The 22,802-nt window shown below is 27.2% G+C and overlaps 1 protein-coding gene across 1 annotated transcript in view; it reads left to right on the top strand.

Moving 5' to 3' along the window:
• Window positions 1–22,567, top strand: part of LOC129619206 (serine-rich adhesin for platelets-like) — a 62,709-nt gene extending 40,142 nt beyond the window's left edge. Inside the window, exons 2-3 of the mRNA XM_055534346.1 lie at window positions 16,224–21,080; window positions 21,723–22,567. Coding sequence (XP_055390321.1) covers window positions 16,226–21,080; window positions 21,723–22,567 — 5,700 coding nt within the window. The 5' untranslated portion in view covers window positions 16,224–16,225. The remainder of the gene's footprint in view (window positions 1–16,223; window positions 21,081–21,722) is intronic.
• Window positions 22,568–22,802: the final 235 nt, after the last annotated feature.

Here is a 22,802-nt window from a genome sequence, read left to right as displayed (position 1 = left end):
GTTCTTCTGTTTTTCTTTTTGTTACTTGACTCTGTTAAATTTAATAGAAATCATTTAAATTAACGGTTCATTTCATTCAAGGCGAATAATAAAAATTTTTTTTTGTTTTACTCAAAAAAGAAATGAAATTTTTTTGTTTTTCTTTGATTTTGTTTTCTTTAATTTTTTTTTTCATCTAATTTTCTATTTGTTTTATATAAGTAGTGAAAAGTCAAAGAGAATGGTGCCATTCTGTAAATAAGAATTGAAAAGGCTGAATGGTATGATATATTTCATGAATGGTATTTATGATAGAAATTTTAGAAGTTGAATAATAGTTGTACTCTTAGTGATTTTAGAGAGTTAAGAACAGTTTACATACTTACCTTATATTGAGTATGTGTGAGAGAGTTATCAAACAATTCATTCATTTGTTTATTATGACAATTGATTCTCTTTTGCAGCCTTTAGAGACATCTAGTATTAGAATTGAAGATTTCTGATGCCAGAACAATAATAAAGATTTGTTCTGTTAAATTTTCTAATTTGGAACCGTATAATTCAATAAAAACTACACTTGTTACCTCTATTTTGTATTGCTCTGATTGATGCATTCTTTTATTTACATGCGAATATTGTAGTTCTATGGCTTTATTCAATTGTTATAAAATCATTATAACTCACAAAATAAAATTTTCTATAGTAATTCCATTTCTTTTTATTTACACAAATATCTACAATTTTAATGAAAAATTAGTTATAAGAGAAGGGAATAACTTGGTTCTTAAATTAATTTGCAAATCACATAATTATTGTAAAAAATTATTAAATGTTAATTTGTTACAACTCTTCAGCAATTGAGCGATATTTAACTTTTATTTTGTTATGTCAATTAATTCAATTAAATTCGCCATTTAAGATATTTTTGTTTATCTGAAAATGTAAATGTAAACGTGACGCTTTAAAGCAATTATTTAAGATCTACAGTCGTCAATTATGTAACAATGTAGGTAATCAAGAGAATCAACTCAGTTTCGGTACAGAATATTCATATCAATCTACGTTCTTTCATATTAATGCAAAAGTACTAGACTCTAAACTGTTCATAAAATATTATCCATTTTCTTGAATAGGCTTACAATATTCTTAGTATTCAAAATAAAAATTCAAAATAATACCAAATAATTTAAACCAAATGTTTTTACACGCCTGTACGTATGTGTGTGCATAAAAAACTAAACAATAACACTTAGAAAGGATAAAATAAGGATTAATAGCGAGAAAATAATAGCGTTTACAAAATAGACAAGACACCCAACAAGTTACAAATAAAAAAACAGAAACTTGAAAATATGTTGAAGAAGAAGAAGAAGCAAAACGAGAAGAAGATAAAAATTAACCAGTGAGAAAAAAAACAACAGAAAAAATAATGCTTTAATAGTGTTTCGAATGAAATCATGTGAAAATAACTGTGAAAACGATATTTATAGAGAGAGAGAGAGATAAGTAGCAAAAACCAAAATAAAAACAACGAGAAAGTAGAAAAAAAAACAAGTGATAAAAATGGAAATGAGAAAATCTAAACAAACAACCAAATAAAAACAAAATGAACGCCAAAATATTCATCGACAAAAAATATTTCTCATGCAGACTAAAAAGAAAGACAACCAAAAGTGAAAAAAATCACCATCTTATTAAAATAATATAACAGTAATAAAAAGAAAATAATGGTATAATACAAAGTTAAAAAGCTGTGAAAAATCTAGATTATCGTGTGTAATAGTAAGTGTCCTAACAAGAAAGTTAATAAGTAACACTTACTGAGTGTAATTCGCAATTCTTTGATTTTGTTTGTCTTAATTAAAAATTTTATATAGCTAGCTAAATAGCTATGAATGAAATTTGCATGATAAATATAAATTGTCCCTAGAAGTATGCAAAATTTCGAAAATTTTTTTTTTAACTTGCTCGTAGTTTTCAAAATAATTTAAATATTTGTTTTAAATTTTTAATTTAAATTTTAATTTTAAATTCAAAATTTTGCATTTTATTTTCTTTATTATAATCAAAAATTTTAGATTGCGGGGTCGAAATTCAATTATTGATTTCTTTCACATACAACTCGCAGTTTGAGAACCTTAGCATTTCAAAATGGTTAATTTATGAAATTAGTTAAAAGGTCAAAAAATATAGAGACATATTTTGTCCCCAAATCATGTAAGGCTATATGAAAAATTATCGCTTTTATTCAGAACTCAAGAAATAATTTAGTCCTGGGACTTTTCTTGGAGTGTGTTTCTTACTATACTTATTGAATATATTTTGCGATATTTTACGATATCACCCAAACTAAAAAAATATTTTAATTTAATACCGCGACATATTGAAAAGGTATACGGTTTCCCAAAATTAGTTTTAGCAAAAATTTGATTTATACCAATTTTATGAAAAAAATTTGAGATTTAAACTGCAATAATTCAAAATATGGCAATCTTACATTCATTTAAATAAAATATTATATTCTTTTTTTATTGAATATAACACTGCAATATTTCGTTTTATTTTTTTTTAAATTTTATATAACTTTAAAAACAATATTAGTGTAAAACATTATATTGAATTTCCAATATAAAAATAACGTAGGGTTAGGTTAGGTTAATTCGACGCGGCCACCGAAAGGTATATGTAGGTCATTAAGGACCTTTATTGCGCCGGATCCACAAAATCTCCCGGTATTGCGAGAACCAGCCCGAGATTTTCAGAAACCGGCTCAGCCACCTAGCATTTATATTCACCAGATCGCACTACTGATCTGTAAAAAGAAATATGACACAAGAAATAATCTCCGTTTTCTTTCTGCCAAAGCCGAATATGAGCAAAGGAGATGGGCCACCGTCTCCCCTACCTCGTCATCAGAGACTGTTTGCAATAATTATAGCGTTACTTTGTACTCAATTTATTCGAAATTTTAAATTAAGAGATGACTTCCTTAACCATATTATGAGATTTTTTTTTTCAAAACTTTCGCTGAATTTATTTACAATACCAGAAAAATACGGTATTGCAGCCACCCTTTAAATTTTTCTCAAAAAAAATATTTGATTTATTTTATTTTTGATATTTTCTTTGAAGGAACCTATTTAATTCTATATTTTTATTATTATTATTCATAATAAATATATTTATTCAGATATACAGTAGACATGGGTGTCCTGAAAATTACTTATTAAGTCTAGTCACAGTTATTATCATAATCAAAATTTTAAGAATAAAGAAACAATAGAGAGCGAGAAAAAAGCACATTGAATTCGAATATAAAAATTGTATTAATTTTTGTTTTCTTTTTTTTTTTTGTTATTTTTTACAATTTCTCTTTATTTTTCTTTTAAGTAATCATTAAAAATTAATCCGACTTTCAATGTTATATAATAAGAAGAACATAATAAATGAGAAGAACAGATCCTTTCTCTTTCTATATATTGAAATTACATACATACATACGTTATACTAGCTCACAGCATAGCAAACATATTAAAATTGTTTATTTTTTTTTTCGTAGTTTTGTTCTCTCATTTTCTATTTTCAACTTCTTGATGGTTATTATGGACTCTTAAATAGTTATTATGACTGGGGTAATAACAAGGATTTATAATTTTTTATTTCTTTTACACCCTTACATATACTTACTATATATTTACAATAATAAATTCTTTATATTCATTTGTTTATACACAATATGTATAAATTATACGTACTTTGTATATACTTACGCATATTAAATTAATAAAGAATATGAAAATATACAAATATACTAAAGTTATTTTTAGAAGTAGGAGAAACCATATATTTGCTTCCATTTTTGTTTTCTATTTTCTGTTTTTTAAAACCTATGTAATATTTCAATTGAAGCGGTGATAATAATGATGAGAGAATAATAATATTCTAATTTAAATCATCTTGGAAATTTATGAATATAAAAAAAAGGGAGAGTTATTGTTGTCTTTTTCAGCTTAAAGTTGTAACCTCTCTAAACCCTAAAAATATCAATTTTTATCTATTTACTGTAACGAAACAATAAGCATTTCCGAAATTTCGCAGAAACTGAGAAAAGTAGGGATTGGCATCTTCTACCGTAGCACACCACACTCAAACTTTAAAAAATAAAATGACTGTTTAAATTTACTGTTATCTAAAATTTTTTTTTTTTTTTCAAATTTTTGATATCGATTTTCTTGTAGACCACTATTTCCGGAAGTCTAAAATATTAGCAGCTTTTAGGCGAAAATAAATAGTTCACTGCGTTAGAAGAAAGATTTTTCCACCTCCATTCGCTCTCGAGTTATTGCCTCTTGAAAATGATAAAATTTTAATTTCACCTTGTATTTCCGAAACTGCAAACTTTTCCAAATTTCTGTAAATGCAGAAAGCTAACGGTAAATGCTGCGCCATTAAAAATTAAAGAATTCTAGCATTATGTTAATGCCTCCTTCAATATATTTTTTTTTTTACCTCATCCTAACTATATGCAATTTTTTCATATGTATGTAAATGAAATTAATTTTAATAACGTAGTACATAGGAAGATAACATTTTGTAAAAGCAGTATATTCGCTTGTTAAAGGGAAAAGTGCTACACTACAAACCATTGGTTTGATCCAGATTTATTTCCTACTTTTCGGGCTTAATAATGTTTTCTTATAAATAATTTATTATTAACACAAGTTGAAGAATTTTTTCATATAAAACTTTGGTAGATAATCGAGATCATAAATAATTATCTGTAACCTAGATTGCATAATTAAAATTTAATCATATTAATTAAGAAATTATAATTTTGTAAGCTAAATTTTGCTCTAAATTATAACATTACGTTATCCTAAAATCTTGTTCGTTAATGATCAAAAAATATGCCGAAAAATGCTGAAATCATATAGTACTCCTATCAGACATAATAATCAAGACCTTCATTTTCAATATTTCTTTTTACTGGGATTTTGTTTATACATAAATTTAAACTTAATGATAATTTGAAAACTCATAAAATATAATTATTGAAGGGATTAATATTTATTTTGGATTTTTTTATAATTAAATTTTAATTGAAACTTCTACTATTATAATATAAATTAAATGAAAAATATTGTATTAACATTAAAAATCAGATTTTGTCTGGAAAACATTAAAGATCTGATTGTTCACAAAAATTACATATACTAAAGCAGCCAGTCGGCAATGCAGGCCATTCAATTTCAAAATGCGCCTATTATTCTGTTGCCAGACAAAAAGGAATATTCGATTGCGATTTAAATTTGAAAAATATTTTTCAAAAAAATTTTAAGAACTCAATCATAGATAATGTAGTTAAGGTCTACAAAATTCCATAGAAATTTATTACTTGTCAAAACAAAACAATCAAAAAAGTACACTTAGAGAATCAAAGTGTACTTTCAACAATCAAAAAAGTACACTGTAAGAAACTTAAGTGACCCATACTCATCCTCATAAAGTACATATTTGGCCATAATCCACAAAAGTTTGCTGACAGTTGCACTATAATAATGCCATATTAGTTATAAAAAAAAAACCAGTATCAACACTACAGCTTGACATTAAACTTATTCACAAGAGTTAATTAATTTATTGTTTCTAATTATTTATCTTGATCGGAAATACTATTACCAATCATTTCATTGACATAAGGAGAAAATCATCACAGCATTATTTTGTACAGAGTATTCAAAAATTTAAATTTAATTCAAAATTCTATGAATAGAAATTGAATATTTTATTTTGAAATTCGCTAAATCGTGACTTTCAATTTTCATATTTTCAGCTCATTCAAACTAGCAGAAACTTACCAGAACAATAAAGCAAAATTTAAAAAGCTTTCAGTTCATGATCAGGTGCCAATTAATTTTGCTTCCATGATTTCTCCCATGTGACTGATAATTGCTTTTTTTGTGTCACTTCATATTGCTGTTATAAATGCCTTTTCAATATCACTTTGTATAAGACATAAATACAAGACTAACTAAAATTGTTATTAAAGACTTCATAGAGCAAAATGATAAAATTGAATTTTATGACACTTAATTGATAACTAAACTGTATATACATATATACATACATTTATAAAAAAATTGTTTTTGAATATCCTTTTTCTATATCCTTAATCCAGGGATGCAATATAATATAAAAGTAATATCCTTTTAATTGATTAATATTATCATTTTATCATCATAAATCTAAATTTAAATGTTGAAAATTCATATTTAAGGATATTTTAATAGATTATTCATTATAGTGGTATATACATGTACATGTATACATATACATATATGAACTCATACGTAATTTATTTTAATTTTGAAATAAAGCTACTTTCAATAATTTTCTACATTCCTGAAATTTTAAAGACAAAATTATTATAATTTGTATGTTTTGTGTGTGTGTAAGTATGAATGGTAATTGTATATGTGTATGTATGTCTATCGTAACATGAATGTTTTCTTTAATAATAAATAAATGAAACGTTTATGAAAATATGAATTATTCAGATGATGTGTTGGGTTTGATTTTAGTTAATATTATGAAGTTCATTTAAATACGATTTTTGCATAATTACAGGCGATTCTTGGTAAAAATAAAATTTGCTGCAAAATGTTAATTTAATATTGTTCGACAAATATAGAAAAATTTGATTGATTTTATTCCATCTCGGATTTAAAATCAATAGAGTTCAAATTTCAATAAGTAGATCAATTAGAGTAGTATTAAGAAAATATTCTCTCTTAAACTTCAGATTAGACGCAATGGCAACAAAAAACTTGTATATAAATCATAAAAATTGCCAATCCATGATGAGGCGCCAGAAGATTTTTTAAAAATTATGCTATTTTTTATTGTATTGTGCACAGTAAACGTTAATTAATTCATAATTTATTATTTTTAATAATTCTTAGTCATTTAATAATTAAGTTATTTTAATCAACAATGATATTATAATAACCATCATTACATTCATAACAGTAGCTGTCACATCAATAATATATTATTAATTTTGTTTGAATTCCTTATGTTCTACGAAATGAAATGCTAGATTTTATGTAGAAAAATCTTAAAATTGTCAACTCCATTGCTTAATATCCTTTAAATATATTATAGTAATGACAAGTGAATAAAATTTTAAAGCATTGTAATCTTTACCATTATTTTATTATTTGATTATTATTAAATTATTTCTAATATTTTAAGTAAAATCACATAGTTGAAATTAGTAAATTAAATAATTTAATAATATTGTAGTACAAGAATTTTCGGATAGTTTTCTTAAAAGGATAAAAGGATTATTTATGCTAATTTTTTTTAATAATATAGAATATAATTATTCTGTGCACAAAAGGAGCCTACATAATATGCATAAATAATAGTAGAAATAATAATAATTCATTTTAAAATAGTATAGTTACTAAAGAAATTTGAATTATCTGGGGTTTCATTTTGTTTTTTTAGTAATTTTTGCATTTAAAATTTTCACAGAATGGCAAAATTGTAAATCAAGTCTTTTGAAAGTATTGAAAATTTTTGAAAATTTTTGAAAATTTAAAAACTTATTGGAAATTATTAAGATTTCTGTAAATAATTTGATTTAATTAATTGAATTGTAGTTAATTTGTAATTAAAAATGCTCAATATTGGTTGTAATTTTTAGGCTAAACCGTGTTTTCATCTTCTGACTTGAAAATTCTAAATAATGTGACTAAACATTTTGCGATTTTCGTGTTAAATTTCTGATGCTAATGCTAACAGAGTTTGTTCAACATTTAGAAAATTTAGCGTATACATTTTTTCCTCTCTATTAGGATATTCATCCAGCATTCCTTTCTATCAGGACTATTCAGTATTTCCTCTCTAGCAGGATTTCAAAGGATGAAAATTCCAGGGGTGGAGGGAAGGGGACTCGGACGTCTAGATGTAGTTTTGAACAGTTAAAAATCGTAATAAGAAATTGTATCCGACGAACATTCATTCGAAACTGTTGAAAATAGGGCAAATTTATCTTCGGAAACTTTTTTGTTAATAAAATAAATTGTCAGGTTGCCTGCAAAACAATATGCATGCCATGAAAATTATGTATTTGCAAATAATACAAAGTTGTTCTTGGAGAATAACACAAAGTAATACGTTAGAAATATAGATGTAGTACATCGACATAAAAAAAAAATGGCGAACTTTTTTGAAATAATAAATAGTAGCGTTTTTTGAGATATTTTCATTTTTTCAACTCAAAATTTTGTGTTTAAGCAATCATTTTTTTCAACTCAAAATTTTGTGTCTGAGCAACTATTACTTGAAAACATACGGTGTGTGCATACGGTTATGTGGGTTTATCCATTGAAACCCTTACGATTTATTTTTATGACATGGCATAGTAGCTTGATTTCAATATGAATAAATGTTCTTACGGAGCTTTATTATTATTCATAAACATTATAAAGCAAAACGATAAGGCAGCTCTGCACCTACAAGATTTTTATATTTTGTGATATTAAAATTCAAGATAATTTCAAAACAACTGCAATGACTGTTGTTGAACCTGTATCTGACTATAAATTTTTATATTTTGCGTTTCGAAAGCAATACGATTTAATTTTAAATTTTCTTTCCTACATTAAATTAATTATTTTAATTAATTATTTATGGAATTGGATATCACGTCTTAATTTTGTTTCAATATTTTTGAACATATTTGAACTTAGTACATACTAAATATAAATTTTATTGAAAAAAATATTTTCTACCACAATTTATTCTCCACAGTATTTGAATATTTCTGATTTTTTAATAACTTCTTGAATTATTAGTTATACATAGCTATTTAAAATTTTAAAAATCATAATTATTAAGCATTTTGTAAAAATAAAGGAAGGAGTAAGTAATAGTCTGGGAACTTATTTATAGCATTTCCATTTAAAATTTAAACCTTAAACATGATAACAAATCGTTATATTCCCAACCAGTCAATAAAATTGATTAAAATTTTCTGATTTTCTCAATTTGCATTTTCAAATTATTTTAAATTAATTTAATATCATCTTAATTTATTTCAGTGTAATATGTCCTTTACTATTTATTCATTTATTTAACAATTCAACATGCTTGTTTAATTTATTATTTAATTTATCATTTAAATCACATAAAATTTAAGAATTCATTCCTTCAAATAGGTACATAAGTAACTATTTGGGCACATTATTTAAAAAGTCCCAAAAACAAAATAATTTATTTAAATTTTCTCAAATGCACAATTTATTCATATACCATTTATATAATATACGTGTACATACAGACACCAATTTTATATGAAAAATTTAAAAAATAATAATAAAACAAAAATATTTTCAAATCTTAATTAAAAATAATTATATTAAAAGAGTGAGGCCGAGAGAGAGGGAAAGAATGTGTACAGTACAGTAACCAAAATTACCATAGGAACCACTTCATTAATTTTAAACATTAAAAAATGAAAACAGAAGGATAACAAAGTAAAAAAAATAAAAGTGAATAAAAAACAATTTTACCTAATTCAAAATAATATCCTTTTAACAAAATAATAACAAAAAAAAAAAAATTGCATGTTTTGTTCCATCATATACGAATAGGGTTTTGTTTTTTTTTTTTCAAATTTACAAAAATAATAAAATCTAGGAATCATGAATAAAACAAAATATTTACTTTTTTTTCTTTGTATTTTTTTGTTTTTATACCACAATTCTTATTGTGATAAATATTTTACATTTAATAATACATACAAGTATCCTCTATTTATTATACTTATTGTCCTTTAATAGAAAGAATATTTATTTTTTATAATGTATATGTATTTATGTATATATATATATATATATTATTGTGTATGTGGTTACAGTAAAGGATTCTAACAATATTTATGAATGTATTCAAAAATTTTGTATAATAAGTTAAAAACAAGCCTTACTTATATTTAAAAAAAAACGAAAAAAAATAGAGTTGACCTTGTCAACTCTGTGATACCCGTACGAATTTGTTATCCTATGTGCGAATAAATATGCCATAACCGACTATAGGACAGACTATGAATTCAAGTTTCCGTATTACCATGTCAATTTGTGCAAAATTTCAGTACTGCGTTTTTCAAAATACTGTGTGTGCCAAACTACTATTGAAGTTGTACGACAGCTACAGGAAAGAGCCAAGCAAATTTAACGAATTTCATCAAACACATTGGCCCTGCTAATGTATTCAATTGTATGAAATTTCAATATTACAGCTTTTATAGTTTCTGAGATATAGCCTAGTAACTTTTGAAGTTGTATGGCAGGTACTAGAAAGAGCCAAATAATTTCAACGACTTTTATGAGACATATTGACCGTACTCATATATTCGTTTTTGTGAAATTTCAATACTACTTCAAATAACAATACTGCCATACTACTTCAAATAAATTTTGAAGTAGTATGGCAGTTACCCAAACCAGTACCCCGATCTTAAAATACAATGTACACTACTGCCTCTGACCATAAAAGATTTTTTAACATTTAACATCTTAATTTAAAGCTTAAGCAGCTGGGTAAGATTCTGCAAAGAGCGTTTTTGAAATTGAAAAAAAATTTCAGGAGAAATTTTCGGGTCTATAAAATTTAAAATAAATAATAAGAAAATTTCAAATTTTCTTAAAATTCGAATGATTGTATTTTCGAAAAAAAGCATGTAAAACAGATATTACGGTATCGTTTATTAAAAACCCTCTAAAAGCCCTTCAAAAATTGTTTATTTGAATCCGTTATCTTTTTTGGAACGGAAGTTATAAGTAAATAAAATATGTAGCTCCGAAACAATTCCGATTTGACACTATGTTCCGAACAAAAATTTTACTTATTTTTGATGGTCTATCTAATTTAAGTATATTGCTCTTAAATTGTTGTTGAATCATCCTGTATATACAAAAAATTAAGTATAAAACAATGTATTCATTCATGTACAAATTCTAAATAGATATATATAGAGTTTAAGATTTCAGAACCTAGAATCGTTATGTAAAATATTTGTTTTATTCGAAAAGTTAAAAAAAAAATAAAGTGTTACTATTTTGTTTTGATTTTATTTTACCCAGAAAACTTTAAATTTTATATATGAAGTAAGGTACTAGTAAAAATGCCCATTTGTTATAAATGGTCATAAATAGCTCACCCAAAACTGTTTACTAAATTACTAAATTTAGAAAAGTAAATATTTTTTGTTGGACAGTAATGTAGTGGAAATTGAGATATGGTCATGGTACAGGCTAAAACACTAATGGTCAGCTAATATAGTTTCGGTTTTACATGTAAGTACTATTCTAGGCAGGTTTATTTTCGTAAATTGTATTGCAAAATAGTAAGTTCTTTATATTTTTGTAATTTCTCAAGTGAATTAAGCTGCAAACTGATTATTTCAAATTTTAATAATTAATTTTATTAATTTGATCTTTTCATCTGAAATACTCTTTTTACTTTTTCTTCATAAAAGCTTAAAACAATGTATTTTGCACTATTATAGAAATGTACTCGCATCTTTACTTGTTCCTATATGTTTAAGAAACAATATTTTATTTGACAAGCGAGGCGGCCAGAAGACGCTTAACCCTGAAGGCTAATGAATGGAACAAATCGGTAGGCCTTCTGAGGACTAAAATTTTCTTTAAATTTTAAATGATTGTGAAATTATTCACATAAGGTCGGAAAATTTTATTGTCACAGCTAAAATACGCATTGACACACTTAACCTATATAGTGTTATAACAATAAATGACGTAACATTAAAAACAAAATTATTTTTAATTAATTTTCGAAAGATTGTACAAGGTCGTTCCTCAATTGTTCTAATAAATTATTCTATACCAACTTGCATAGAATTCTAATGGCATAAATTAATTATGCGAGCACAATAAAAAATCAATAAAAATTTCTTTCAAATTTTCAAATTGTAAATTAAAAAAAACAAAAATGTCTAATAATTACTATTATTCAAATTATTCTTTTAAAAGTTTATTTTTATATTTTAAGGATAAAAATCATTTGCAAATATAAAACAATAAATTATCAATTTTGATATTCATTCTTCTTTGCCCTCTTCTATATTCTATATTGTCATTTAATTATCTTTTGTAATCTCATACTTAAACTTAAAATATGTAGTTTGTTAAAACAATAAGAAATTTTTTAAAAATGTACACTTACAGTATGCTTACATAATTTTCAAATAAAAGTTAGAACAATGAATTCGGATCAAGTTAATGGGGTTGAAAGAAGCGCATTTCCCTTTAACTTAAACTTTAACGAAAATAAAACTTGCATTATTATGTTATGCTCACTTTCAATTCTTAGAGCCTGATAGTGGATCTCGCAATTTTACTGGCCAAGTAAGAAGAAAGTGAGTAACTATTACATATATTTGTAATAGTTATTATTATTGTATAATGTAATTTTCGAGTGAGAAGAAATTTTTCGGTATTCTCGTTTCTCTAAAATGTATTCAAAATTTATTGACTTTGTTTTTGCATATGAAACGTATTGTCGATCAGTTGAGAATAATTTCAAAAATCTAATTGAGAAAATGAGTAATCTTATTGGTAAAATGAAACAGAGAATTCTGATTTGAAAGCGAATAAAAAATAAGATAAAAAAGTGAGATACACGATTTATTCTTATTTTGCTTTAATAAATTATTGCATACTATTAGGCTGAAAATACGAATTGAAATAAGTGTTGTTAATGAAATGCTTGTATTCGACGGCAAATTATATTGGTTAAGATACGCATTTAAATATGCTTTTTGATTGGTAGATTGCCACTACTACCCCCGGCTAAAGGCAATTTGAAAGACCATTGTCGCTTAGTTTAACGCTCACACATGCTGTTTTGAAATAGAAAAAAGCAAGTTCTAATATTTTTTCTACGGAACACAATAATATTCCTGGTTTTTCTACAATAAATTAACAAAAACTAATTTTTTCAGTCTTTGAGTGTCTCTTCATCCATATTTTTATATTGAAGAACCCCTCTTACAGGGGGGAAGGTAAATAGTATTTTTCATCTATTCAATCGAATTTCTCGAAAATCTCGTTTTGTGTACAAAATTTCAATTGTCTTATGCAAAAGTTGTCTAAAAAGTGCAAAAGTTTTTGTTTAAATAGACTTAGAACAGATTAATAAGAACATTCCATTCAACTTTCTTAGGAATGTGCTAAACACTAAAAAAAAATTTATTGAGTTCTTAACTACATGAAATAAAACAAAGACAAAAAAAAAATAAATAATTTTACTACTTAATATAAAATAAATCCTCTTTGAAGAACAAAACATTTACATATAGAATAAAACAAAAGCAAAAAACAAAAAAAAAACCAAAAAGAAAAAAAAAAGGACTCTTCTCATATGTCGTATGCATGCAATAAATTTTTATATTAGCATAATATACTTACATATTATATGCATTATACTAGACATATGTATGTGTAGGTGTGATTTTAATATACATTATTATTACATTTTACAAAATGTATAACATAATAAGCATAAAAACAAAATAAAACATTAAAAATTATATTCAACATGGATTTATTCATGGTTTACTAATCGAAATTTTATAGGTTAATAAAAGGCTCTAGTAATAATATGTATACAATTTTTGAATATTAAAAAGGATATACCAAAAAAAAAAAATAAAATTTATTATTTCCTTTATAATTTAAGCATGTATGCATATTATGTTTTTCATATTTATGTGTATAGCTCTGTATGTAAGTTTATAATATGAAGATTAGGTCAAAATTATACAAATATGCCAATGTTTTCTATATAATAAGTATAGAATAGCAAGTATAGAAGTAAATGGACATTGCAAGAGAAAATATATGAGAATCAAATAAATATTGTATAACGTATAAGAATGAAACATAGTAGTCTCTCGATAAATGATCACTTACCAAGTTTATCAACAAAATGAGAATTTTATTGTTAAATCATAATACAACTAATTTATATCGCAGGTAGAACTTTAATCACAATTACTATTTACCAGTGAAGTCTCTTGAACTCTACTCCTTTTATTTGCTCCTTACCATAAGTTTGTTAAGTAGACACTCGCACAATTATTGTTGTTATCTTGGGTCTTGAATAATTACGTATAAAGTTTAGATTAACACTGTTAAAATATCTTTAATGGACTCCATGCATTTCTAAAGAACCAGGTAAAAATATTAAAATCTGCTACTTTATTTTGAAAAGTAAGTCTAAACTTCGAGTTTAAAATCATTCTGTTAATCAATTTAGTTGATTATTCAACTAAAATTTTTCAGTTCCAGTACCATAGAATTTTTTTTTAAAGAAAAATTTTGGAATAGAATTTTTTTTAAATAGATTTTTATTTTAAAACCCAACGAATTTATTGTTTTTTGAAAATAATATTTTTAAAATTTATTATGCTTAATAACAATTTGCTATTGTATTCCATTTCAATTTAAACCAAAGAAAGTGTGGTTGTTCAAAAATATCATGCAATAACCATCAATAACCACCGGAATAGCTTTAATGAATGAATAGTTTTCGCCAAAACGACAAAATAGACAATCTTTTTTACACTTTAGTCCTTACACATTAGATAATCAATTAGCTTACACATTAGACAAGTCTTGACCTTCCAAGTTCATGGTAATTCCTTCTAACAATAGAATAAGTTAAAGATCAATAGAATAAGTGTTTCTTATTGCAACGAATTAAATCTTTAACGTAACTTTTGATAATCCATATTATACAATAACTTTTGAGGGTCCACATATTATTGTTTGATTTAAGAAATTTTTATTTATTAAGAGTTCAAACAAAAGTGATTGTTCTGTATTATTGTACACTCACGTACTGGACCTAAAGTTGCCTATCTAACATATACAGAATTATATACGCACTAATATAAAATATGTGTAAATGGCAAATTCCAATGGAATTATTATAAAATTTAAATAAATTTCAATTAGTTATCATTTGGTTATTTATTATGCAGGACACAGTTTGTATTTGAATATTATTCCTTAAAAATTCATAGATTTTTTTTTTTTACAAATAAAATTATTATGCATACAATTTTTATTCATAAATATTTTAAAATATAAGTATGAATGTATGAGCATTTACAAATGATTGTAAACATATGTATGTGCTTGCATATTTTTATTTTTAGAAAAGTAAATAACTAGAAATTTTATTTTTATTAAGTTATAAACGATTTATGCATTTTATTTAATAATATGTAAATTATTTATAGATTGAAAACAAATTGTAATTATTATTTTGTTACAAAACAAATTATAAAATTCATAAAATTGAAAATTGTTATACTGTTATAATTTTTATGACAACAAATCATAATGGCTTAAGTTTATATAAAATGACATAGACTAGTTAATAACGGATAATACCATTAAAATTTCCGGCCAAAGTGGTCGATGTTGTACACATTTCTTAAATATTCCAAAACTTGAAATTGTCTTTAAGGGAAGAGCACTCTGAAATAGTGATAAGTATCGAAAGCAAAACTTTACACAATCTTTACAATTTTATACTAGTGAAGTTTTCAAGATGAATTAACTGTAAGATCTCGTTTTATACGGTGGATTCATTCACAACGAATCGAAAAGAAATAGATTGCCTAATGAATCAATTCGAATATAGGTTTATATTCGAATTGATATAGTTTTAAATCATTATCACTATCTGATCGCTTATGATGTGGTTCCAGTAACTGATATCTGAGTGTAAAGGGTTTAGATAGATCCAGCCGTTCTTTACACCCATATACGTCCCATGTCAGTGGAACAATTTGAGTAATATGAGTATATGATGCTTTGAGCGTTTGACAATTTTTCAAAACTTTCTATGCGCGGGTTTCCTAAACAAGCCCATATGTATGTTTGTCAAAGAAATTTTTGGATGAAATACTTTGGATTTTTTTAAATAAAAAATGACGATTTAATTAAAGAGGAAACAATAAGTATTCTCGATTTTTAAACTCAAGTCTAATGTACTCCTTATTTCTGTAATTTTATAAAATATTCCAAGTAATTGCAAGAATAAAATAATTCAAAAAAACAATAAAGATTAAGAAAATAAATTCCATTTTTTTATTTCGTTTTAATATTAAACAACATTTTTTTTAATCCTATTTTCAGATATGGGAGCTACAAAGAAGCCGTTACCAACGAAAGTACGTAAAAATGCAGCTCCAAAATCGGCACCATCTGAAACGTTAGAATCAGTAACTTCTACTACCGAATCGAGTTCAACTTCTAAAGATGTCTCCATCAAAAATATAACGTCTGCAACTACTACATCAACGACAGCAGCATCAGCGACAGAAGGTGAAAATGTAGCTGTGAGTGGTAATGATACAACTGATATTATCAGTGGTGGTGTTACTAGTGGTGAAAATGATAATAATGATAACAAACAGCAAAGTGCGCTTGATGGTAGTAATAATAAAAATATTGAATCGGTGTCATCACGAATAATTAAAAAGAAACAAACTACAAAAAAGGTTCCTTCAACATTAAAAAGTGGCATTCCAAAAATATCAAAGTCTGAGAAATCAAATACTAACGATAACAAAAATGAATCACATGAAATAGTTGAGTCATTAATAACTGATACTGTTACAAATAGTGTCATAACGACATCTATATGTGATGGTAGTGGTAGTAGTAATATTAATAAAAACATTGATAATGTTAATAACAGTACAAACACTGCCGTTAGCACAAATTTAGTAAATGCAGCTGTTGAAACGACGATAACAACCACGTCATCAACTTCAACAACTTCTACCCTTTCTGGAAGTACAAAAGCTGCTATAACATTAACAACAACTTCACAAGAAAAGCTTCCATTAGTGGATAATAAAACAAAGGCTTTAGATAAAATGCTCAAAAGTTTAGATATTAAAATAAGCGGTTTCAAAGATATAATTCCTACAAAAGCTGGTCTTGTAGCAGGTGGTTCTATATCAGAAAATGTCAAAACAAAATATAGAGCTGCAAAAATATCACTTGGACCATTTAGCTTTCAAAGAGCATTTAGTAGTTATAAGAAACCAAGAGAAAATGTTAAAAAACCTATTAAAAAGACCACTAATCAATCTCAAGATCTGACTGAAAAGTCGAATGATAATACCAAAGCGGATACATCACAAACTGATAGTAAAAAACAGGATACATTATGTACGAATACTCAAGAGCAAAAGTCTCAAAATGAAGATAAAGTCGAAACAAATACCGCACAAAAGAAATTAAGTACCTCACCCAAAAAGTCACCCGCGAGGAAACAGAAGGTTAAAGGAACTGAAGAGAAACTTGTAAGCGGAACAGAACTTAATAATACAGGTGAAAAATTAGTCGAAGATGATGATCAGTTACTTCGGGATAGTATAAATGCAGTTGAAACGTCAGTTGAAGATAAATCCGTAAATTGCAAAAATGATCCTGAAAGTGATTCCAAATTATCTAGTCAAAATAAAGGCACCACAGAAAATTTAGCAAAAACTAAAGAAAAAATGAAGCGATCTAAGCTGGGGTCTATAAGTACTGGAAAGAAGGTTACTAAAAAGAAATTAACTAAAGCTCACTTGGCTGAAGACGGTGGTTCTACAACCGCCGACACTGGTTATTCTAGTTTTGTAAGTAGTAAATCTGATACGCAATCAGAAGCTGCACAAAGTATAGATCTATCAGCAAAATCTGTTTGCAACATGGATAGTGCCAAAATGCATCAGGAAGAAAATGATGAGCCAAAAACTAAGGCCAAGAAAGGTCGACCAAGAAAAGATGTATCAGGAAAATTAGTTGCAAAATCTAGAGATTTATCAAAAACCACAAAAATTAAAAAACAGTTAACGAAAATTAAAGAGAAGATTACGGAAATCGTAACATCAAAGTCGACAACAAAAGAGAATTCGGTTCATGAAACTGATAAAGTAATGTCGCTACAATCAACAGCAACAGGTGATCAGCACTCTGTTACAGATACTTCCGAACGATCATCGATTCACAATACCTTAACAGAACACAGTAACCCTGCAGATATACTCCACTCTGCTACTAAATGTGATGATATACAAGTTAAAAAGAATTTAGATGAACCTCAAACTTTCAACCCAACTACCTCAACAACAAGTAATATTTTAATGCATGTTGACATGCTTTCAGATGAAAGTGATTCAGAGGCTGTTGTTAAAGCCTATATATCAGAAATAATTAAAAACGTTGATGATTCTGAAGGTAAGAATAGTGATGAATGTCCAAGTCCAAAGAAAAATTCTCCCTTGATACTATTTTCGGATAAGAAAGAAGAAAAAGACACACAAATTACAAAATTGAGTCAGGAAACTACAGCAAAACAAGCAGATTCACCGAAAAAAAACGATAACAGACCCCTTAATACGCCAACCAGTACCACATGTACAAATAATAAACCCAAAATGATAACAGTGCGCGAACGTTTACAACAAAAATATGTTACTGCGTTTAAATTTAACAGTATGACATTGCCAAAGAAAAAAGATCCTGCAAAAATAAGTGCGGCAACTCAAAGAGGCAAAAAATCTAAGGTTACACAAGAATCTTCAACACAACAACAAAAAATCGAAACGGTGCCTGCCAAAAAATCTACAGTGGCAGATATTTATGATTTTAAAACTGAATCTGAAGATGAAGAGAATATTAAAATGAATTTATTAAATGAGTCATCATTAAAAATTAAAGCCCCATCACCTGAAAATCCGAAGTTAACAAAAGACGATGAAGATGATGAATCTCAAGATAGAGATGGTTTAAAGTCAAAGTCAAATAGGGAATCTTCCGATAGCGACAATAAACCTTTGAAAAGCACACCAAAAAACTCGGCTAATAACACTCCAATAAAGCAGCAGAAAGTTACAAAAACTGAGAGCTCAACTGACAAAGCAGCAGGCAAAACATTAATTAAAAAATTCGCTAAACCTAGTAAACTTGCATCCAAAAGTAATTTAACTAATCGTACTTTAAAGGGCTCAGTTACCAAAGCGAAAGCCAAAAAAGGTAAATCGAAATGGTTTATTGAAGTTTCAAATACTGAGTCAGATTCTGACGAAGATGGTACGCAAAAGTCTAAGAAGAAAATTGTTTTGATGCCTAAACGTCGGATGGCATCATTGAATGCTTTGGCAAAAGTCCAATGTCTATACGAGAATGAGTCACGAACTAGCAATGAATTAGGTTTATCGAAAACAATGCAGATACCCAAAATTCGTACAATTGCTTCTGCTAGTAGTTCAGATGAAGAAAAAGAAATAGAAAAGAAAGCAGCAGCTGCTGCTGCCGCTGCCAGTGCTATGGCTTTAACATCATCGGCCAAACTAAAGGATGGCTCAAAAGAAAATGAGAAGGAAATAAAAAAATCGAAAGACGATAAGGATTCAAAGGAAAGCAAAGATCATAAAGACAAAGATAAAGAGAAAAGTGATTCAAAATCACAAAAGACGGGAAAGGATGCTCCGAAAAAAAGTGAATCAAATAAGGAAACCAATAAAAAATGTGATGTTAAAGAACAAAACAGTAAAAAGACGGACACAAAAGAACACGCAAGCAAGGCCAAAACAACTGAAAGTACGTCTGTCAAGAAAACGGAATCTCTTAAAAAAGAAAAGCCAGTGGTGAAAATCAAAAGTGAAGATGAATCCGAGAAATCTGAAGAAGAAATTGAAGTAAAACGAGAATTGCGTAATGTACCCGGATTGCGAGGTGTTGGAAAGCATTGGGATTTCAATGAAAGTTTTGAAAGCGCGAATGAAAGCGATATATCATTTTATCGATACGATGGTGATCACAAACCTAAAAATAAACGTAAAAAATTAAAACTGAAGCAAAAATTACAAAAAATTAAACGTGAAAAATTGGCAAAAGCTACTAAACCTAAATTAGCACAATTTAAAACACGTAAATTAATTAAAAAGAAAATTACTAAACTAGTCAAGGCGTCTACAACTAAAACGCCTAAAATACAAAAAACTAAAATAAAAAAATCAAAACCGCAACAAAATACCTCTAAACAACAAATTCCACAAAAGCAATCACCGGACCGTGAATTGGTGCCGCAGCAACAGCAGCACAAATCAATTGCTAGTGATTCTGAAACAAGTGATGATGATTTAACTGAAAAGAAAATCAAAAAAGAAACTTTAGCATCCATGGCCGATGAGGCAAGTGCAATAAAAAATAAGAAAAAATTACCGTTTAAAAAACGAAAATTAATTAAACATGACGACTATTTAAGTACTTTGAAGGGATTAGCACGGAAACGTATGGCTAGTTTGAATGCAAGTGCACTAGTTGCAGCTACTTATGAATTAGAAGGGCACTTAGATAAAAATTTAGAAGAATTAGATTGTTACGAAGTAATTGAGGAAAAACCAGCCATATTAACACCAAAACGTCTTAAAGATAATATAAAGAAAGATGTTAATAGTCCGATTCCTACAAATGTTCAAACAAGCACAACAAAGACAAGTACTACGCCAACGAAAGATGTAACAACATCAATAATAGATAAAGAAGATAAAGAACCAAAAGATATGGACATTGAAGAAAACTATAATATTCCGACACAAACTAATAAGGAAAAATCATCATTAAAAGATGGTTTAAAAGATGATAAAGATGACAAGGATGCTGATAGCATCGAAAGCTTAAAAGATCTCAAAGATAACAATAGTAAAGATGGAAGCTGCAGTAAAGATTCCTTAAAAGATCAATCAACAAGTAGACCAACATCATCATCAGTTGTTATTGTACAAGATACTGATGTCACAATTACAGGTGTTTATGTTAATTCAACTACAGGTTCTAGTCAAGAAGCATATTGTAAAATGCAATATCGTGTGCAATCTAGCGTTACAGAAGAAAGAGTTGTTAGTAATATTGAAAATAATAATGTGCCACCAAAATCATATACACCGCTAGGTGCGCTATCAAATATGCGACCACCTGGAACAAATGAAGGTAAATATAATTTGGCATTAAACAATTATTTTTTAAAATTATTGTTAAAATTGTGTAATAATAGAAGATGGAAAGCTTTCTTAATTTAAATACGTACATACAAAATTAATTAAATTTTTTCATATAAAATGCTATTGATAATCTTAACCATAAGTTCTTTTAACTGTAAATTTCTAGATTAATACGTTGTTAATTTAGGAAGAGGAACATTTTAAGGTTTGGAAAGTATAATGTATAATGCTTGGACCTTACAGTTTTTGATTTTCTATGACAAAATTAAAGATATTTTCTTTTTTAATTCAATCAGCCCGGAGCTTTCCGCATATTTCTGAAAAAACTACTTAAATGTGTTATTGTTGCAAGTTTTTTAGTGAATTCTCATATAACACTCATTCTACTCACGTTAGTTATTTTTTTCCTGCTAAGTGACAGGCTTAGTGACTATTTTTTTTTTTTCTTTAAATCGTTATACTTTGATAATAAATCTTATGTATAAAGACATGTAAGGGAATTCTTTTTAAAATTAATTTACTGTTATCTACACAATTTTTTTATTTAAACTTATCAAATAAAAATAAATTAATTATATTTAAATTATTTCTCTTTCATTCTATAATGAAATTAAACAAAATAAAATTAAAGGACAAGGAACAAATTTAATTCCATCAAATCCAACTGCATCACAAGCACAAGCATCATCAACTCAAATATCATCGACATCCGAACAACATTCTTCAACTGCATTAAGTATTTATCCACAACCTCCTACACAACAGCCCGTTGGCCCTGCTTCAGTATCATCAGCTGCAGCAGCAGTATTAAGTCATCATCATCAACATCATCATCATCACCATCATCATCACGGTGAATTAAATCCATTACAACATCCAAATAATTTAATGAGTGTGGTGCCAATTGAAGAAACATCACCTGGCGGTACTATTTATGCACATCAGCCACAATCTCAAAATTCAGCAACACAACAACAACAGCAACCACCGCCACCACCTGCTCCACCACAATTGAGTGCAGCACAGCATTTAAGTCATTATGGAATGCCACCACCATCATTGCATCACTCACAATATGATCCATCACAACAATATCAATATTCAACTGGTTTAAGTGGTCCAACACATCACTATCAACATCCATCAGCTGGTGGTCCTGGACCACCACCACCACCGCAACCTATAATACATCATCCACATTATGGACCACCAATACCGCCACCACCCCCACCACCACAATTATCATCTACATCATCACAATCTCAAAATATTGTTCGATGTGATTCTCCCACATCGTTACAACAGCAACAACAGCAACAGCAAGTACAACAACAATATCATAATAATTTATATCAACCAAGTCCTCCAGGAGGACCACCATCATCAAATTTATCATCAACATCAATGGGCAGTTCACAAAGTGCATTCTGTCCACCAAATGTACAACAATCTCATCAGGATTTAAGTGGTAAGTGATTATTGACATTAAATTGTGCTCTTTAAAAGTTTATTTTTCATAAATTTTCATTCACTGAACTTAAAAATTTTTCTTTTTTTTTTTCACTTTATATTTAATTTTGCTTTTTTATATCCTTTGCTATATGAATAAGGATATAATTTAATTCAATGGGGGTGATTTAATATAATCTCTTTTTGATGCGATTGGAAATTGTTATAGTATTATAAAGTATTCATAGTATATAAAATCATA

This window comes from Condylostylus longicornis, unplaced genomic scaffold, assembly GCF_029603195.1.
Source record: "Condylostylus longicornis isolate FDR11 unplaced genomic scaffold, ASM2960319v2 ptg000001l, whole genome shotgun sequence".
NCBI classification, from domain to species: Eukaryota; Metazoa; Arthropoda; class Insecta; order Diptera; family Dolichopodidae; genus Condylostylus; species Condylostylus longicornis.
The sequence above is the reverse complement of the archived record's forward strand: the minus strand, read 5'-3'. Positions and strand labels throughout refer to the sequence as shown.